The 19,576-nt window shown below is 43.2% G+C and overlaps 1 protein-coding gene across 11 annotated transcripts in view; it reads left to right on the forward strand.

Annotated features, from left to right (window-relative positions):
- Positions 1–19,576, forward strand: part of jakmip3 (Janus kinase and microtubule interacting protein 3) — a 599,024-nt gene that overhangs the window by 171,025 nt on the left and 408,423 nt on the right. For all 11 annotated transcript variants that reach the window (XM_070876792.1, XM_070876782.1, XM_070876783.1 and 8 more), the window contains exon 3: positions 8,087–8,584. In XM_070876792.1, coding sequence (XP_070732893.1) covers positions 8,087–8,584 — 498 coding nt within the window. The remainder of the gene's footprint in view (positions 1–8,086; positions 8,585–19,576) is intronic.

A 19,576-nucleotide genomic window follows, 5' to 3' on the forward strand; every position in this document is an offset into this window, starting at 1 on the left:
TTCGGCACTGGTGAAACATGGCCCGTTGTCACTGACCAGTATGTCAGGCAGGCCGTGGGTGGCAAACATGGCCCTCAGGCTTTCAATGGTGGCGGTGGCGGTGCTTCCCGACATTATTTCACATTCAATCCATTTTGAAAAAGCATCCACCACCACCAAAAACATTTTACCGAGAAACGGGCCCGCATAGTCGACATGGATCCTCGACCATGGTCTGGAGGGCCAGGACCACAAACTTAGTGGTGCCTCTCTAGGCGCGTTGCTCAACTGAGCACATACACTGCATTGCCGTACACAGGACTCTAAGTCAGAGTCGATACCAGGCCACCACACGTGGGATCTGGCTATCGTTTTCATCATTACTATACCCGGGTGTGTGCTGTGGAGATCCGAGATGAACGTGTTCCTGCCCTTTTTGGGTAGCACTACGCGGTTACCCCACAACAGGCAGTCTGCCTGAATGGACAGCTCGTCCTTTTGCCGCTGGAACGGCTTGATTAGCTCTTGTATTTCAACGGGGATGCTGACCCAGCTCCCATGCAGTACACAGTTTTTTACTAGGGACAGAAGAGGATCTTGGCTGGTCCAAGTTCTAATCTAGCGGGCTGTGACAGATGATTTGTCATTTTCAAATGCTTCCATGACCATCAGCAAGTCTGCGGGCTGCGCCATCATCAACAAGTTTGCAGGCTGCGCCATTTCCACCCCCGGTGGTGGGCAATGGTAGCCGACTGAGAGCATTCGCACAGTTCTCGGTGCCTGGCCTGTGGCGGATGGTATGGTTATACACTGATAGCGCGAGTGCCCACCTTTGTATGCGGGCTGAGGCATTAGTATTTATCCCCTTATTTTCAGCGAACAGGGATATGAGGGGCTTATGATCGGTTTCCAGCTCAAATTTGAGGCCAAACAGGTACTGATGCATTTTCTTTACCACGAACACACACGCTAATGCCTCTTTCTCAATCATGCCTTAGACAAGCTCCTGGAGGCATAGGCGACAGGTTGCAACTTCCCTGCAACGTTAGCTTGCTTTAATACACACCCGACTCCGTACGACGATGCATCACATGCTAGCACAAGTCTTTTACACGGGTTATACAATACAAGCAGCTTGTTGGAGCATAAAATGTTTCTGGCTTTCTCAAAAGCAATTACTTGTTTTTTTCCCCATACCCAGTTCTCACCTTTGTGCGATAACACATGTAGGGGCTCTAAGAGTGTGCTTCACCCCGGTAGGAAGTTACCTAAATAGTTGAGGAGTCCCAGGAACGACCGCAGCTCCATGACGTTCTGTGGCCTGGGCACATTCCTGATAGCCTCTGTCTTGGCGTCTATGGGCCGAATGCCATCCACCGCGATCTTTCTCCCCAAAAACTCCACTTCTGTTGCCATGAAGATGCATTTCGACCTCTTCAGCCGCAGCCCTACGCGATCCAGTCGCTAGAGGACCTCCTCCAGGTTGTGTAGGTGCTCGACGGTGTCCCGACCCGTGACCAATATGTAGTCCTGAAAAACCACCATGCGTGGTACCAATTTGAGTAGGCTCTCCATGTTTCTCTGGAAGATCGCTGCAGCCGACCGAATTCCAAACGGGCATCTGCTGTAGATGAACAGTCCCTTGCGCGTGTTGATGCAGGTGAGGCCCTTCGAAGACTCCTCCAGCTCCTGCATCATGTAGGCCAAAGTCAGGTCAAGCTTGGTGAACGTCTTACCTCCTGCCACCATTGCAAATAGGTCGTCTGCCTTAGGTAGCGGGTATTGGTCCTGTAGCGAGAAATGATTAATAGTTACTTTATAATCGCCGCAAATCCTGAACGTGCCATCACTTTTGAGTACTGGAACAATTGGGCTGGCCCACTGGCTGAATTCCACTGGGGAGATGATGCCCTCGCATTGCAGTCTGTCCAGCTCGATTTCCACTCTCTCCCTCATCATGTGAGGTACTGCTCGTGCCTTGTAGTGAATGGGTTGTGCCTCTGGGACCAAGTGGATCCGCACCTTCACCCCGGAAAAGTTTCCAATGCCTGGCTCAAAAAGTGAAGGAAATTTGTTAAGAACCTGGGTACATGAGGCCTCATCGACATGTGATAGTGCTTGGATGTCATCCCAGTGCCAGCGGATTTTGCCCAGCCAGCTCCTTCCAAGCAGTGTGGGGCCATCGCCCGGGACAATCCAGAGTGGCAGTTCATGCACCGTGCCCTCGTAGGTGACCTTGACCATGGCACTGTCCAGGACAGTGATGAGTTCTTTGGTGTATGTTCTCAGTTTCGTGTGGATAGGGCTCAGGGCTGGTCTGAGTGCCTTGTTGCAGCACAGTCTCGCAAACATCTTTTTACTCATGATGGTTTGGCTAGCGCCAGTGTTCAGTTCCATGGCTATGGGTAAGCCATTCAATTTTACATTTAGCATTATAGGTGGACATTTTGTCGAAAATGTGTGCACCCCGTGTACTTCAGCATCTGCCTCCTCTCTCAGGCTCGAAATTGCTTTGATCCACCATGGACCGATCTTCCTCTGCCATGTGGTGGTTAGCAGGTTTTGTAAGCTCGTTGGAGGTGCCCCATTGTTCCACAACTCTTGCAAATATACCCTTTGAAGCGGCATGAATAGGCTGAATGGAAGCCTCCACAATGCCAACAAGGTGTGAATTGCCTTGCATTCATCCTTTGTTGAGGACTCTGAGTCATCTGGGTCACCTGAGGTCTGCTGGCAGTTGCAGACTCATGGTTTCTGCCCTGTACATTTCTGCTCGCAAACACAGTTGCAGTTAATTTATGAACATTGCTAGCACTTGTGTGCTGAGAGATTTGTTTGGTGTTATCACTGGTGGACATAAATGCCTGTGCAATCGCTGAGTGTCGGTGTCTCTACAGTCAAAAGTTTTCGTAGGATGGTCTCGTGGCCAATGCCCAGTACAAAAAAGTCTCTGAGCATCTGCTCCAGGTAGCCATCAAACTCACATTGTCCTGCAAGTCGCCTTAGCTCGGCGACGTAGCTCGCCACTTCCTGATCTTCAGATCGCTGGCACGTGTAGAACCGATACCTCGCCATCAGCACGCTCTCCCTCGGATTAAGATGCTCCCAAACCAGTGTACGCAGCTCCTCATACAACTTGTTTGTGGGTTTCACCGGAGCCAGAGGATTCTTCATGAGGCTGTAGGTTGGTGCCCCGCAGAGCATTAGGAGGACCGCTCTCCTTTTTGCAGCGCTTCCTTCTCCGTCCAGCTCGTTGGCTACAAAGTACTGGTTTATTCGTTTGACATAGGCTTCCCAGTCCTCACCCTCCGAGAACTTCTCCATGATGCCCACAGTTTGCTGCATCTTTGCGTTGGATTCGTATACTCGTTGCCAGTTATTGTGTTCCTAACACAGATGAGACTGCACACAGGGAGGTTAAAATAAGATTGACCTCAGTCTTTATTAAGACACTCCAGAGTGAGGAACAGGCCTTAGGGGCCGGCTTATATACAGTGCTCCCAAGGGATGCTGGGATCCCTTAGGACTTCAGGGGATGCGCTCCTTGGTGGTGGAACATGGGAGTGCATGCTTTACAGATACACAACAGGATTATCAGTAATAAAAGGCGGCTCTGCATTACTAATGAATTCAGATAATTAAAAAATATTCATGGTTTACATAAATGTGACATGAAGACATAATATAAACTACATAGAATGACATAAAATTTACAGCACAGAAGCAGGCCATTTGGTGCAACAGGTTTATGCTCTGCACGAGCCTCCTCCAACCTTACTTTATCTCACCCTATCAAACTATCCTCCTATTCCTTTCTCCCTTATGCACTTATCTAGCTTCCCCATGAATTGCATCTATATAATCATTCGTTCAAACCCATTTCTTCAAAATACAATCTTCTGAATGTGATACTTTCAAACTCAATGCAGTCAGGGCTGCCTGACTATACCTTTATGAAATATTTCAATTTGATACACAATAGCCCTGAAATTGTGATCTCTCCGGGTGCGTACGATGTGTGCACGAGCCCGAAAAGGCCCCGCAAGTTCCGAGCTTTAGGTGCGCAAAATGCATGCGCTGTAATATGGCACTTGCAAACTGTCATCATTTCATTTGACAGTTCCAATGCATCCCCGGGAGAAGGGCCTTCGTGGGCAGAGATTTGGGCTATTTGCCCAACACTTGCTCAGCAAATGTCCTTAAAACTTTTATGCCTGGTAAAAGCAGGCATAAGGCCTGCTCTTATCAGTGTAAGAGTTTTAAAAGATAGAAAAATCAAATTCTATCACTAATTTTTATATTAAAAACCTTGTCCATTAAGGTACGTTCATTTTTAACCCGATTGAAACATTTTTAAAACATTTTCATAAAATATTTATTTTCCTGAAACATTTAATTTAATTCAATTTCAATTATTTTTAAATATGTGAGGTGTTTTTTTAATTTATTGTGTTGTGTTTCTGTGTATTTGGGGATACTCTCATTTATAGTAATGGGAGCTCATAAAAAAGGAACTCACCATTATTATCAATGAGAATACTCCATGTTCATTGGTGGTCCAGGCCCACGTGATCCCAGATTCCCATTGCGTCCCTGGGATGGGTGGACCTCTGTGCTGGTCTCCGCATCTCGGCTTCAGAGTGTTCGTTCCTCCGGGACCACCAGGTACTTTCGTTAAAAATGTTTCGCTCGGAGGCATCTGCCCTCAGGAAGCCTCCAACAACAATTTTTGGCCCTATGTGATAAACTGTAAACTAATCAGATCTACTGGTGTCTTATCTAATCCAATGGAAACTTTTTGCGCTATTATTTGCTGGAAGTGCGAGCTGAAACCTTAGTGAATGACAGAACCATTGATTTCAATAGAGAGAAAAATCGGACAAGATATAAATCATAGAATCATATGATCATAGAAATTTGCAGCACGGAAGGAGGCCATTTTGGCACTTCGTGTCCGTGCCGGCCGACAAAGAGCTATCCAGCCTAATCCCACTTACCAGCTCTTGGCCCATAGCCTTGTTGGTTACGGCACTTCAGGCGCATATCCAAGTATTTTTTAAATGTGGTGAGGGTTTCTGCCTCTACCACCCTTTCAGGCAGCGAGTTCCAGACCTCCACCACCCTCTGGGTGAAATAATTCCCCTCAAATCTCCTCTAAACCTTCGACCAATAACTTTAAATCTGTGCCCTCTGGTTGTTGACCCCTCTGCTAAGGGAAATAGGTAATTCCTATCCACTCTATCTGGACCCCTTATAATTTTATACACCTCAATAAGTTCTCCCTTCAGCATCCTCTGTTCCAAAGAAAAGAAAGCCAATCTATCCAATCTTTCCTCATAGCTAAATTTCTCCACTCTCAGCAACATCCTCCTAAACCTCCTCTGTACCCTCTCTCTCATGCAATCACATCTTTCCTGTAATGTGACCAGAACTGCACACAGTACTCTAGTGTGGCCGAACTAGTGTTTTATACAGTTCAAGCATAACCTCCCTGCTCTTATATTCTATGCCTCGGCTAATTAAGGCAAGTATCCTGTCTGCCTTCTTAACCACCTTATCTACCTGTCCTACTACCTTCAGGGATCTGTGGACATGCACTCCAATGTCTATTTGTTCCTCTACACTTCTCAGTGTCCTACCATTTAATGTGTATTCCCTTGCATTGTTAGACCTCCCCAAATGCATTACCTCACACTTCTCAGGATTGAATTCCATTTGCCACTGCTCTGCCCACCTGACCAGTTCATTGATATCTTCCTGCAGTCTGCAGCTTTCTTCTTCATTATCAGCTACACAGCCAATTTTTGTATCATCTGCAAACTTCTTAATTATACCCCCTATATTCAAGTCTAAGTCATTGATATATACCACAAAAAGCAAGGGACCTAGTATGGAACCCCACTGGGGTTCCAGTCACAAAAACACCCATCAACCCTTACCCTTTGCTTCTTGCCTCTGAGCTAATTTTGGATCCAACTTGCTATTTTGCCTTGGATCCCATGAGCTTTTACTTTTGTGACCCAGTGTGCCATGTGGGACCTCATCAAAAGCCTTGCTAAAATCCATATACACTGCATCAAATGCACTCATCGACCCTCCTTTTTACCTTCTCAAAAATTTCAATCAAGTTAGTCTGACACGACCTTCCCTTAACAAATCCATGCTGACTGTCCTTAATTAATCCGTGTCTTTCTAAATGAAGATTTATCCTGTCCCTCAGAATTTTTTCCAATAATTTTCCCTGATCCAATTTCATCAGTTTCCCGCCAGGCAGGTTAGGTTTAATTATACCCTAATTGTAGAACTAATGAGCACAAGTATGAAATTAACAAGTCTCAAGGAAGACCAGAGTTGAAAAGACTCCTTCCACCCCCCAGAGTAGTAGATGTGTGAAATAGACTTCAATCAAACACATGCTTTAAAAGATGTTTAGAAATAGTTGGTTAACAATAGGATTGATGGTAATAAAGGAGGTCAAATGATGAAGGTGATCAAATATTGTGTGGAACATTATAGATCCAGTTGATTAAAGAAATTATGGGCTGGATCTTGCCGGAAAAATAACAGTGTGTTATAAAAGTAGATTTATGTATATCCTCTCAGTCGTCCCTTCCTCTTATAGATTTTTAAAACACAACCTCAATCTAACATAACTATTAATTCTCCATGTTATGTTATATTTTTTCCTTGATAATGCTATCTGCAGTGAAGCTTGGCCTTTCACCTAGGTTTATCTGCATTACTACATGAATTCAAATTACTAAAAAAATCCTTTGTTTACACAAATGACATGAAGATGTAATGTTAACTACATAGAATTACATAGAATTTACAGCACAGAAAAAGGCCATGAGTTGTAAATCTCCAGAACTTACTTGTTGATTTACGCCGCTCCACATCAAATGCATCTCATTCTTAGCCGCCCCTTTAACTTCAGGAACTTGCTGGGTTTGCACATTAATTGCCCATTAAACTTGCCACAGAAAGTTAGGGCTGGAACTTAACAATGTAATGACCTTTTTAACGATGAGAATTTTTAATGTAATGCCGATCTACCTCTCTGGCCTAGAAAGGGAGAAAAATTAAACAGTTCAATCTCATTCCTGCATGTAGTCAATTCTTTTTAGTGATTTTAAAAATGTCAAATTATTAATTTTTTATTTATTATTCTTAATTTTTCTTTCTCTTTTTTCTCTCTTAATCCAAGCTTTCATTCCCTCTCTTTATTACTCTTTCTGTACCTGATTTGACTCTAATTCACCAAACTTATTCACCACGCTTAAATCTCATTGCTTAAAGAGATACACAGTTGGTCCCTCTGTTCACTGAGGTCCCATTGCCCATGTCGCACTGTTATCAGCGTGCACTGCTAGCAAGTTATGGCGCAATCTTTTTTCAAGTTGAATGGTGCAGAAAAAAATCTAATTAATGCCGTGTGCTGCCACTCCAGTAAGATCTGGTCCTATATTTCTTGAATGCATCTAACCAGGGTTGAATGATATTATGTTGGTATCTGGGATACAAAGGTGACATTAAGAAAGTTGGGGAAAAATGTCACAATGTTTTATTTTCTTAGAGATTAAAAAAGTTGGGGAGATTCCATGATTGGAAAATAGTGAGACTAATGGTGTCATTCCATGTTTTATATTCTTACCCGGGACCACTCAAGATTCCAGGAAAATTTCAACATAAGTATTATTGTTAAATGTTGAGTCGTATATATGGCCATATATTTTTTTAATCAAAGAAAGAAAAACTTGCATTTATATAGCACCATTCACAACCGCTGGATGTCTCAAAGCACTTTACAGCCAATGAAGCACTTTTGGAGGGTAGTCACTGTTGTAATGTGTGAAGATGTCTTCATTATTATATCTGTTGTGAAATCATAAACATGGTTATGAGGCATTTCCTTGGTCATATTTATTTTGCCATATTTTCCTTCTGCATGTAATGGATACTAAAGGTACAAGCAATAGAAACACCATAGCTAGATCTTTCTGAAGCAAAGTGACCGTAATGGACACAGAATCAGCTAGTTTTGTGCTTGAAAATACGAGGAATAAAACTAAAAATACATGTGAGTTCATTGTGTTATGTTCTTCAGGTTAGCAAGTTGGAACGAGAAAAAAATCAAGAAGTAAAGCTGATCAGAGAGCAAGAGCAGCACAAACACATTGTGCTGGTGACTGAACTCAAAGCCAAGCTGCACGAAGAAAAAATGAAGGAACTGCAGACTATGCGAGAGATTCTGTTAAGGCAACATGAAGCTGAGCTTCTCCGAGTCATCAAAATTAAAGATAACGAGAACCAGAGACTCCAGGCACTTGTTAACGCCTTGCGTGATGGAGCGGCTGACAAAGTTAAAACAATGCTCTATACTGAAGCTAAAGAAGAGGCCAAGAAGGTGTTTGAGTTTGAGAAAATCAAACTGCAACAAGAGATCTCTGAATTGAAGGGAGGTAAGAAACAAGTGGAAGAAGCTTTGAGCCAGGCTATTCATGCTGACAAGATGAAGGCTGCAGAGATAAGAAGTGTGTACCACCTACACCAGGAGGAGATCTCCAGGATAAAGAGAGACTGTGAACGAGAGATTCGTAGGCTGGTACGTATCCATTTCTTAACTTAGCAAATATTGGTGGTAAATGCATGTTTGATCAGAAAGTTACATATAAATATTGATTTAGATGATGGGAACATTCAGATTTGTTGCAATAATCCCATGGACCTATCCTTCTGTGAAATATGCGATGGCATAGTCTTTAGAAATTATACCATAAAGGATTGTCGTACATTTTCGGGAGTCACATGATCTGACTAACAATGCTCTGTGTGCACTACGGCACGTTGCTTGGCAACAGCTGACAGCATAATAAAAAAGACACTGTGAAATATAAGCCTAGAAATGACTTGGGATTTCAACAAATTAATGCTTAATGCATCCTTTGACATTTCTCTGTCTAGTATTTTAATGCAGGTGTTAGTCCGTTGATTGTAAATGGGTTTAAGCTTCCACTAAAATAGCAGACCGGGTAAGTTTTTGTATGCTAATATTTCCAACAGTAACTTCTAGGCAATAATCTCTAATAACGTGTAAAGTAAAGTCTGTAACCCAATAAATCACTTCAACTCTGCTTTTACAGTTCAAGTTTCAACTCTCCCAGGAATCTATCACTGTAGGTTGTGTTTATTCAAATAAATGTTATGTGGTTCAGTCCATTTCTTTTAATTCTAACTTTCTAAATATATGATTAATTTTCTTTCAGACATTATATACTACAAGCATGAAAACTTGAAAACTAAAAATTTACTACTCAAATGGTTAATGGAAATTTAAACTTTAAGTAATGTAATTGGTCAGCCATGATCTTATTAAATGGCGGAGCAGGCTTGAGGGGCCAAATGGCCTACTCCTGCTCCTATTTTTAATGTTCTTGCCAGTAAGCCTTTGATCCATTTGATCATTTCCATTTGACAGTATAACTACTTTTTTTGTAGATCATCACCTAAACTGTAATGTATTTAGTAGACTTCTATTGATAGTGCTCTGAGATAGTATTTGTCTTAATATAGTTCACTTCTCCCCCACTAATCACACAAATGTAACAAAATCTGTTGGAAATAAGATCACCAACATATTCTATTTATTTTCTTCTTTTACATGCATCAGGAGATAAATTATTGGGAAAGATTGAGAATTTTTTTTTTGAGCTTTAACGACTATGAAGGGATTTTGAAAAGTTGACCTGGGAAAATTGGTCATAATGGCAAAGGACCTAATACCAGAGACCACAGTTAAAACTGAAGAAGTTGAGACTAGCAGTAAAGTCTGGCAGAACTACTATTTTTGCAGACATGAATATTTACCAGGGAACATCCCAGTGCAAAGTTTCAGCTGGAACATCTTCAATAAGTAGAGAGTCTCTGTGAATTGGGATGGGGTTGGAGGGGAGAGAGTCTCTGTAAATTAGGAGTGGGTTGGAGGGGAGAGAGTCTCTGTGAATTGGGAGTGGGGTTGTAGGGGAGAGAGTCTCTGTGAATTGGGAGTGGGGTTGTAGGAGAGAGAGTCTCTGTGAATTGGGAGTCGGTTTGGAGGGGAGAGAGTCTCTGTGAATTGGGAGTGGGGTTGTAGGGGAGAGAGTCTCTGTGAATTGGGAGTGGGGTTGTAGGGGAGAGAGTCTCTGTGAATTGGGAGTGGGGTTGTAGGGGAGAGAGTCTCTGTGAATTGGGAGTGGGGTTGTAGGGGAGAGAGTCTCTGTGAATTGGGAGTCGGGTTGTAGGGGAGAGAGTGTATGTGAATTGGGAGTGGGGTTGGAGGCGAGAGAGATCAAGGGGATCAGCAGAGCTGGTCTCCAATCGTCTTGGTTAATCCTTGCCAGTGGACCAAGACCTCGCTGGGGTGCAATGGCCACCACACATTAAAAAAAATCCATGCACAGGCATCTTCCATCCTTCAAGATGTAGTTTGGAATCCGGAATATTAGGTCCTTCATTGAAACATCTGTGAACCCATCCCTTTTCGGCGTGGAAGCAAGTCATCCTCGTTTCGAGGGACTGCCTATGATGATGATGAGGAGGAGGGGAAGGGAGAGAGTCTTTTGACAATAGGGATAATGTTATGTGAAGGAAGAGCAACGGCCTGGTTGATCTATTGAATATGGATAAACACAAATGTTGCTCAGTTTTCCTTTTAATGAAGCTTAAAAATCGATCAATTGTGGAGTAATAAAATGTTTAAAATTAACCAACATTTTTAAGGTAAAAATTCAAACTGTCTGGAGATCTTGCTAAAAATGCCTGTACCAGTGGCTACAGGGATGATGAAGGTAGAAGTTTGAAGGGAAGTACAATGTTGCTGCTACAGATCTATCAAGAAGGCTTTTGCTTACTAGGCCTGATAACATTTTCCTGTTACTAAATATTAATAACTGCTTGGCATAAATTAATAAAAAATATAAAGTAAAAAAAAATCCTGCTTTCTTGACTACTCAATTAGTAGTTTCTCATCATCTTTTAATCAAAAGTGAGGAATTGAGTTAAAAATAAACTTCCAACCAGGAATGAAAGAAATTATACATAACTAGTGAGAAAAATAAAAAAAAGTTAAAGGTTGGGCGAGAGAAGAATGAATTGTGAAATGGAAATAGCATTCTTAAAGCTCAAAAAATGACTCTAAACATTAATTCAAACATCAAAAAACGATACAAAATCCATAAACTAATTAAATTATTTGGGTTTGAATCCTTGAACTCACAGCTAGCAAAATAAGGCCTGGATTTTGTATAAATCCACATATATACTTATCACTGCCAAAGGAAGAAGACGTTCAACTCACACAGATTAATTAAACATTAGAGTGGTAAACCTAGGCCGAGAAATTTGGGTCATTTGCGCCTTCCGTTAGCACCCCTGGGGGGCACTAACGGGGCACAAATGACTTTTCACTAGGGCACGGCACCGCTAACGACTCCCGCTAAATTCCACGTGAGCTAAGCAGCGGCCGTAACCCATAGCGTCCCACTCCATTGCACCGGCGATGACGATGTCATCACTGTGCACAGCACCACGTTTGTGCCCCGGACCCTAAATTGGGTATTCCCCCCTGAAGCTGTCGCTGGCATCGCGTACAGGGTGGCCGGCTGCTTGCGCGGCGCAAGTTAAAGTGGATGTGTGAGTCATTACAAAAAAAATTCAGCCGATTTTACCGAGTTTGCAGCTTGGGCCCTCCTCTTATATTAAGAGAAGAGCCCCTTCTACACGGCAGCGCTATGTGGCCAGTGTGTAGCGTTGCACCCCACTCCCCAAGCGTCCGCCCCACTACCATCCCAGAAAGGAAATGAAGTACGTTATTTTGCACTATACTTCCTTTCTGGGGCGGTAACCCGAATTTAGCGAGCGGGCCAGGATTTCCGCGCCTGGCACAAAATGTCCCGCCTCCCGGATGTTACCGCCCTCAAATGGGGCGCAATGGAATTTTCCCCCTTAGAATAATAAAATGGCTGAATCTCATTTTAAACAATGCTAGAAAATTAATCTTATTCTTGCTACACGTCAACTTCCTCCTGAAATGTTAACCAGGGAGAATTTGTTGCTTTCCCCGCTTTTTCTACTTGATTCAGCAGCCTCACTGCAAGCTGATGTCGCTCCATTCTCCTGATTATTTTTATGTACTCCAATTACATACTACTGCAGCAGCAGGCGTTTACAGGGAGTCATGATTAGATATGTGGATTAGGCAAGATCAATGAAGTGATGCACCATTAAATTGAAGCACATTTAATAATTAAGGAGAGATTGCAGTTTCAACAAAAAACAACACTTAATGGAAGAACTGAGGTTTGATGATAAAAAAGCATATTTGGAATATAATGTTGTAAATATGTTGACATACTTTTTTCCTTATATGGGCCTTATCCTGAAGTGATTGGTGCTGGAATCAAAGTGTGAAAATGTCCCACTCTGCTCCACTGCACTTCAATAATTTGTATAAAAAAAGAATAAACATTTTTTAAATGTGTCTGCATATTTTTCTGCACTTACAAATATATGTACTAGCAGGTTTCCAATAAGTTGGAGGTTACACTATTTTATAACAACACTATTTTAGAAGCGTTTATGGCACGTAGGCAAAACATGGTTCCGGCAGTAGAGCGAGATTTGTGGGTTTTTACAGGGCTCGGGTATTTAGCAGTACAGGACTATAAGGTAAAGATAATTAGGTTTAGCTGCCCTGATTGTTAGCATTGGGATTTTAGAATTGGGTAGAGAACTTTGGCAGGAAGGAGTGGGATCCTTTTGCCTTGCATCACTGTGGAGAGGCAACCCAGAGTTGGGCCGAACTGGGAGAGTGAAATGTGGGGTTTGGCTCATTGTGGTTTGCTTGTAACTGTCCGAAAGGAGGGGAGTATGAGGTCATTGGCCTGACAGCACAGTGGGGAGTGGGGGTGGGATAATCGCCATATGTCTGGCAGTACTGCTTTACAACCTTCTTGGAAGGTTTGATGCTTTATGTAGCTGGTTGCTGGAAATATCTCTGTGTGTCCATCTGTCTCTCAATCTGTATCTTCTCTGTCCACTTATGGATCACACGGGTCAGTAATTAAAATGTTCACATTAAACAAGTGATAATTAAAAGCCTTAAGGGGGCAGATTTTCGGCTCCTCTACGCTCCGTTTTTCGCCCTGGAGCGGCGGCAATGGCTGCAGTGAGGTGTTCTGGCTGGGCAGTCGGCCTCCAGCGCCCCGCAGCGATCCTCGGCTACGGTTTTGCAGTGGTGCGGAGCAGCATCACCCCTGGCTATGGCCCCTCCCATCCTCGCAATTGCCTCTCCGCCATCGCCGATAAAACTTCCGGTTTGGTTCTGTGGAGGATTGTCTGAATTTTGCCCTACGCCGATCATTTGTGGACTGGAATAGCACACCATACACAAAGTTTTAAATAATATATAGTTATCTTAAAATAAACAAAATAGTAATTGTGCTTTGCTTTACAAGGCACAATAGCCGAAATAGACTAACGGTCAAAAGAATTGATAAAGATTGCATTCCCCCTTTCCTCTGACTGAAATCATTAGACTATCAAAGAATTCTGCTACGTGCTGCTACTAGATTGCCAAGGACCTCAGATATACAGATAATTGCAAAGCCTTAACATCAAAGGGATAGAAACACTCGTGTGCCATTACGAGCAGCTATTAACTTTCAGCCTGGACAAGTCACAGATTTTACTCTGCCAAATGCATAGACACAATTGACAAGATACTGCTATTTGCACAGAAGGCACAAAAACCTGTAAATTGTCCCCCTGTGCATGTGATGTGGACTTTTCTTAGAATAACAATCAAACACCTGAATGATTAAAATGTAATGTTCTTTCTCCACTTCAAATCACTTTCCGTTGCCAGATACATTTGGTCCCCAACCCTGGTAATTACAATTTCAAATGTTATGTTCTAGTGTAATTGTATTCTCTAAACAAGGACCATTTGAGTATTCTACAATGTTGAGATATGAATCAGAAATAATTCTAAAATCAGAATTTCTTACTTTTATACTTAATTTTTATCAACTTAGCTGGAATTCCCAAGCTCAACATTACAGCAATTCTATCATGTACTGCATCATTCTTTTTGGATTGCCACCTCTATAATCATTTGCTTGAGAACTTCATGATCCTGTTTATATAATAAAAATAGAAAAAAATCCTATTTTAATTTTAATGATCTATTATCTACTTATAATACTAGCTGATATCCCATGATCTTGACTCCTCTTATGCAATGCCAAATGTAATCTTCAGGTGAAGTAGGTTTAATGGACCAGAATAATTGGACCAGTGTATGTAGATTTAATTCAGTCCCTATTTTAAACTCCTTATTTCCATATAATACTTGAATTCTGTATTATTTATAGTTAAATTTTAAAAAACTTGTCCATTTGGGATGCTGAGTTAGAGTTGGTTGGAGCAAAGGGGATTCTTTGTAGTATCAGCTGTGGAGCTGAAAGATATAAAACTAATAAAATGGGTTCAGGGTTGCTGGACACAAGAAACAAATTTCAAGAGCTGACAGCTACATTTGTTTGATAAACAAAATCTTAAGGCCGATTTTGTAAAGTCCTTACTCTACAGTATGAAACCACACGAGGCACATTCTGGGGATAAGGTCACTCTGTGACCGTAACTCTTTATTCACAGGACTCCAAAGACAGTGACCCTGCGTGGGACCTCCCTTTTTATACCTGAGTGATCAGGTAAGGAGTGTCTCCCACAAGTTCACCCCTTGTGGTCAAGATGTGCATCTAGGTTGAGTGTATACAGTAATACAGTGGTGTTACATTGTGGTTACATACATGACAGATTTTACCTCATGAAGCTGGCAGGAACAGGCGGCAATCCCAGGAGGGAGTGGGAGTCGGATTTTAACTCAGTTGAATCCCGCTGGTCAGCTGTTTGGCTGAAAGCAGCAGCTGACTGGTGAAGAGGATGAAAATTGGGTGGCCCAGAGGCTTCCCGCCATCCTCAGAAGAAGGCTGCCAGCGGCAAGCTAAGTCTTGGAAGGGTGATGTTCTGAGGATCTCGCCAACTGAAGAAAGATTTTTTTTAAACTTTCCCTCATGGGCCTTGTGGGCTTCTCAACAGGTTCACTTGATGAGGCAGCCATGATGGACACCGTGCTCAGGAGCAAGTTAAAATGCCATGGACACCCACATACATCAAGGAACCCGATTTGCATTTACAAATGAGGCACCCATAGGCTGCCAAACCGGCAGTATTACAATCACAAATCAGCCGCGAATAGAGCTGCTCACTTAACTGTTCCCTCGCTGCCGAGCGGAAAGGGTTAAATTCACTTTGGTTATTTCTAATTCAAGTTTGCTGGATTAAAAAAAAATGTTGCTATTACCAACAACTTTCCCACCTGCCTTGTTCCAATTTGCTGTGGAGCTACCATTATTCTCCTTGCCATTCTTCTCCCACTAGATTTCCATTTGGCAATGGCCCTGTAACTTTGCTTTTTGGAGAGAGCCGGAAGAGCAATGGATGGATGCCAGGCTGATTAGGCAGCAACAGAGGCACATGATACCCACCAACTGGTACCCCGCCACCAACATATATAGACGGAGGCACCTCCATCTTCAGTTGGCCAAGCAGCAGTGCCTGCGGAGGTGTCACTTGGCAAAGGAGAATATCAATGAGTTATGTTACATGCTGCAGCCCAATCTCCACCAAAGGCACCAGACTGCCAATGTCTGTAAAGGTGACAACTTAGGCTGGAGGGTCATTCCATGCTGTCTCTGTCAATATCACTAAAAATAGCTAAACATCTGTGCATAGATGCAACAACCAAGTGAAGTTATTTTCTCTCCTTCCCAATGGACAATTGGCAGCATAATAACCGGGCACTGCAATTATACAAATTTGCAAGATTCCCCACGATCCATAGATTCCACCAACGTACTCATGTGTGGTCCTTTGCTCAATGCCACCATCTACACGAGCAGGAACTTAATCCACTCTCTCGATCTCCAGTCAGTTTGGGACCAGCAGCACAGCACTATGCAAGGGAATGTTTGCTTCCCTAGCAGCTGCCATGATGCCTTCATTTTAATACAGATTGGACCTCTCTAGTCCGGGACTCTCTGGTCTGGAAACATCCATGGTTCAACATCAGTCCCAGCTTCCCGCGCTTCCTGGCTCTCAGTGTTCAGTGCTGCTCAACTGCCACTTTGCGTGGGTGGCGTCCCAGTTTCCCGCGCTGCCGCAGTCCATGCTCTCAGTGTTCAGTGAGGTAAACGGGACGGGCAAGGAAAGGGAAGGGCAGGTGGCTGACTGAGGCACCGAAGCTGGGCCTCAGGGAGAGGAGGGTTTATAAGAAAAAAACACCAAACCAGCGCGTTAAATAATAAATGTGGCTGGGAGATTTACACACAGAGAGCGAGGTCCGAGTTTCGCAGCCAGAGCCAGAGCCAGAGCCGGAGCGTTCAGGAGCCTGGGCGCTGTCTACAGGTACCGGTAAGCCTAGGCTCGGCATACCTCCTGTGGTTCGGAAAATTCTCTGTTCCAGCACCGGTCAGGTCCCAAGGGCGCCGGACCAGAGAGGTCCAACCTACAGTAAAGCAACGTAGCATTATTTGACCCAGAAAGGCAAAGCTCTGGGTGGTTTCTGGAAGATCAATTGCATCTTCTGCTGCCATGGATGCTGATACTTTGCAGTTTCCCAGAAAACAAGCAAAGCTGCACTATAATGAGGTCCATTCATGGAATAGGGAAGTTTATAGAGCCAAGCAGCAGCAGTTTCCCAGCCATATACCTTTGGGCACTAGTGCAGGTACTAATCCAAAGCGATTCGCCACTTCAGGAGATAAAAAGTGTACAGAATTATATACCGTGCATGTGCTTTGCTAAGCCCTTAAGTGACATTATTATTACTGGAGAAGGTAGTATTAGAAATACTGCTTAATATAGAAACTAAACGATGTTTTAATTCAATACTTTCATCACATTTAATTAAAATAACTGCCTTCATTCTATTATTTGTCAAATAGAAATGATTTGTAAGTGTGCTAGGCTGGTTATTATCTTCAAACGCCCCAGGTGTTCCAGAATTTCCTACAGTCTCTGACTGCTGTACCAGAGATGACCTTTCATAATTCATATCACAAAAAACAGGAAGCATAGTTAAAAAGACCTAAAATCTCCTGGAATAGTGGCACTCTTAAGTGACAACTGGTGATTAATCTAACATTGTCTAATCAAATTGATGTGCGTACTGAGCAGCCACTGATCTGAACCAATTTGATGGAGTGATTAACATGTTGGCATAAAGTAACTGGTGGATTTATAAAACATGAGTTATATCTATCCTATACACCCTTCCCACTCTCGGCAGTATCAGATTTCTGCGGTCACATTTGCCAACCGTCCACATATCTGGAAACCAGTGTTCACGTGACCATCATATGGCCCACATTCCAGGCAACTCTATCGTCAATCATTGCTCAGTCTTAATGCTAGCAGATTGTCCTTGTGTTCCCAGACATGACAGCACATCATTGGGATGCTGCAGAAAGAAACAGAAATTGGTTATTTGGCTCCGAGGTGCCATATATTTTGTTAGAATTTCTTTTGGTAGGTGGTGCAGACTTGTTTGCTATCTAATCTGGATCTACCAGTCTTTTGTGAGACAGAGACTATTTGTGTCTTGCGCCTCTTTGGGCGTTGCTCTTTTTAGGGCCAATGTGTTGCATTTAGAGTAGGTGGCTGAAGGTTGTGAATATCCGGTCAAGGTGTGGCCTGAGGGAATTATTAAAATACAGTCAATGAATATAGCTAAAACGGAAAGAAATTTCACACAGATCAGTTGCGTTGGACAAAGAGGACTGATCAGTGGTGGGGTCCACATGCACCCTTGTGCGGGCGCACATGTGCCCACACTGCTAATCATCCCATTTACACAGCATACCAGCCACCATTACAATACTGGCGGTTGGAAGTTCTGTCCCTTAAAAATCAATGAGGAAACTCCTGGAAATGGAGACACCTGATATAACCAGGTCTCCGCCATTTCCCTAGAGGATTCGCTGGTCTCCTACTCGAACTCCAGTTACGGAATTTCAGCCTCTTTACGTTATTACAGTTCATAATTATTGCATGTAATTAGACAAAATCATAAATAAATCCATCATTAGAGATCATTAAGCCAAGAAATAATTAATTAGTATAATAGCATAGCTTTATTGTTATTTTGTTTCATTTAAAAGATTTTACTGCATCATGTTTTTGGCTACAATACCAGAGAGAATAAATCCCTTTTGTTTGTCTTTCATTGAATTGGACAATTGTACCAGAAATTGTATCAATCAAATTAATGCTCTAAACTTTCAAATGATTGACCATGAATAGAATAAAGCCATTTGTCTTTCATTGAACTAGGCAGACACATCCTGGACAACTCTGCTTTATTTCATCGACTTATTCCCTCGTACAATTTCAGGTCATCAATCACAACACTGAGGTATTTTTGCTTATTCATTGTTTTTGATAGTACATCATCATCATCACCATAGGCGGTCCCTCGAACGAAGATGACTTGCTTCCACATGAGTTCACAGATGTTTCAATGAAGGACCCGATATTCCAGTCCTGAACTCCAATTGAGGGGGTGGAAGATGCCTGTGCGTGGATTTTTTTAACGTGTGGTGACCGTTGCACATCGGCCACCACACGGGCTTGACAGAGTTAGGCCTTTATCCAGTGGCAAGGGTTAACCAGGATGACTGGAGACCTGCTCTGCTGCACGGACCTAGTGCGCGCACATATCGCAGTGTGGGCTGGCCCATGCTGCCTCTGGGCCCTCGGCTCTTCTGGTTCCCGTACCCACATTTGCCGCACTCTGCCATGATCTCTCGCCGCTCCTCCGCCACAAACATTCGCCGCACCTCTGCCACGATCTCTTAGCGCTCCTCCACCACAAAACACTCGTCGCACCCCTTCCTGACTAGCACGTGGAGAGGCTCCAGCAGCATAAAGTTTCCAAAGTAATTGAGTAGCCTGAGAAAGGTGCGCAGTTCTGAGACATTCCGGGGCCTGGGTGCCAGGCGAATTGCTTCTGTTTTGGACTCTGTTGGGCGGATTCCATCAGCAGCAATCCTTCTGCCCAAAAATTCAACCTCGGGTGCGAGAAACAGGCATTTGGATTTCTTGACTCGTAGGCCGACCCGATCCAACCGCTTTAGTACTTCCTCCAAATTGCGGAGATAGGAGTCGGTGTCCCTGCCCGTGATAAGTATGTTGTCTTGAAATACAACCGTCCCTGGGATGGACTTGCGCTGGAATATGGCAGCTGCCGACCTGATGCCGAATGGGCATCGATTGTACATGAAAAGGCCTCGATGTGTGTTGATGGTGGTGAGTAGCTTGGATTCTTCGGTCAATTCTTGCGTCATATACGTAGATGTGAGGTTTAGTTTTGAGAAAAGTTTACCTCCAGCCAATGTGGCAAATAAGTCCTCCGCTCTGGGCAGCGGGTACTGGTCCTGTAGGGAGACTCTGTTTATGGTAGATTTGTAGTCCCCACAGATTCGTACGGATCCATCAG

Source organism: Pristiophorus japonicus, chromosome 3, assembly GCF_044704955.1.
Source record: "Pristiophorus japonicus isolate sPriJap1 chromosome 3, sPriJap1.hap1, whole genome shotgun sequence".
In the NCBI taxonomy this organism is placed as follows: domain Eukaryota; kingdom Metazoa; phylum Chordata; class Chondrichthyes; family Pristiophoridae; genus Pristiophorus; species Pristiophorus japonicus.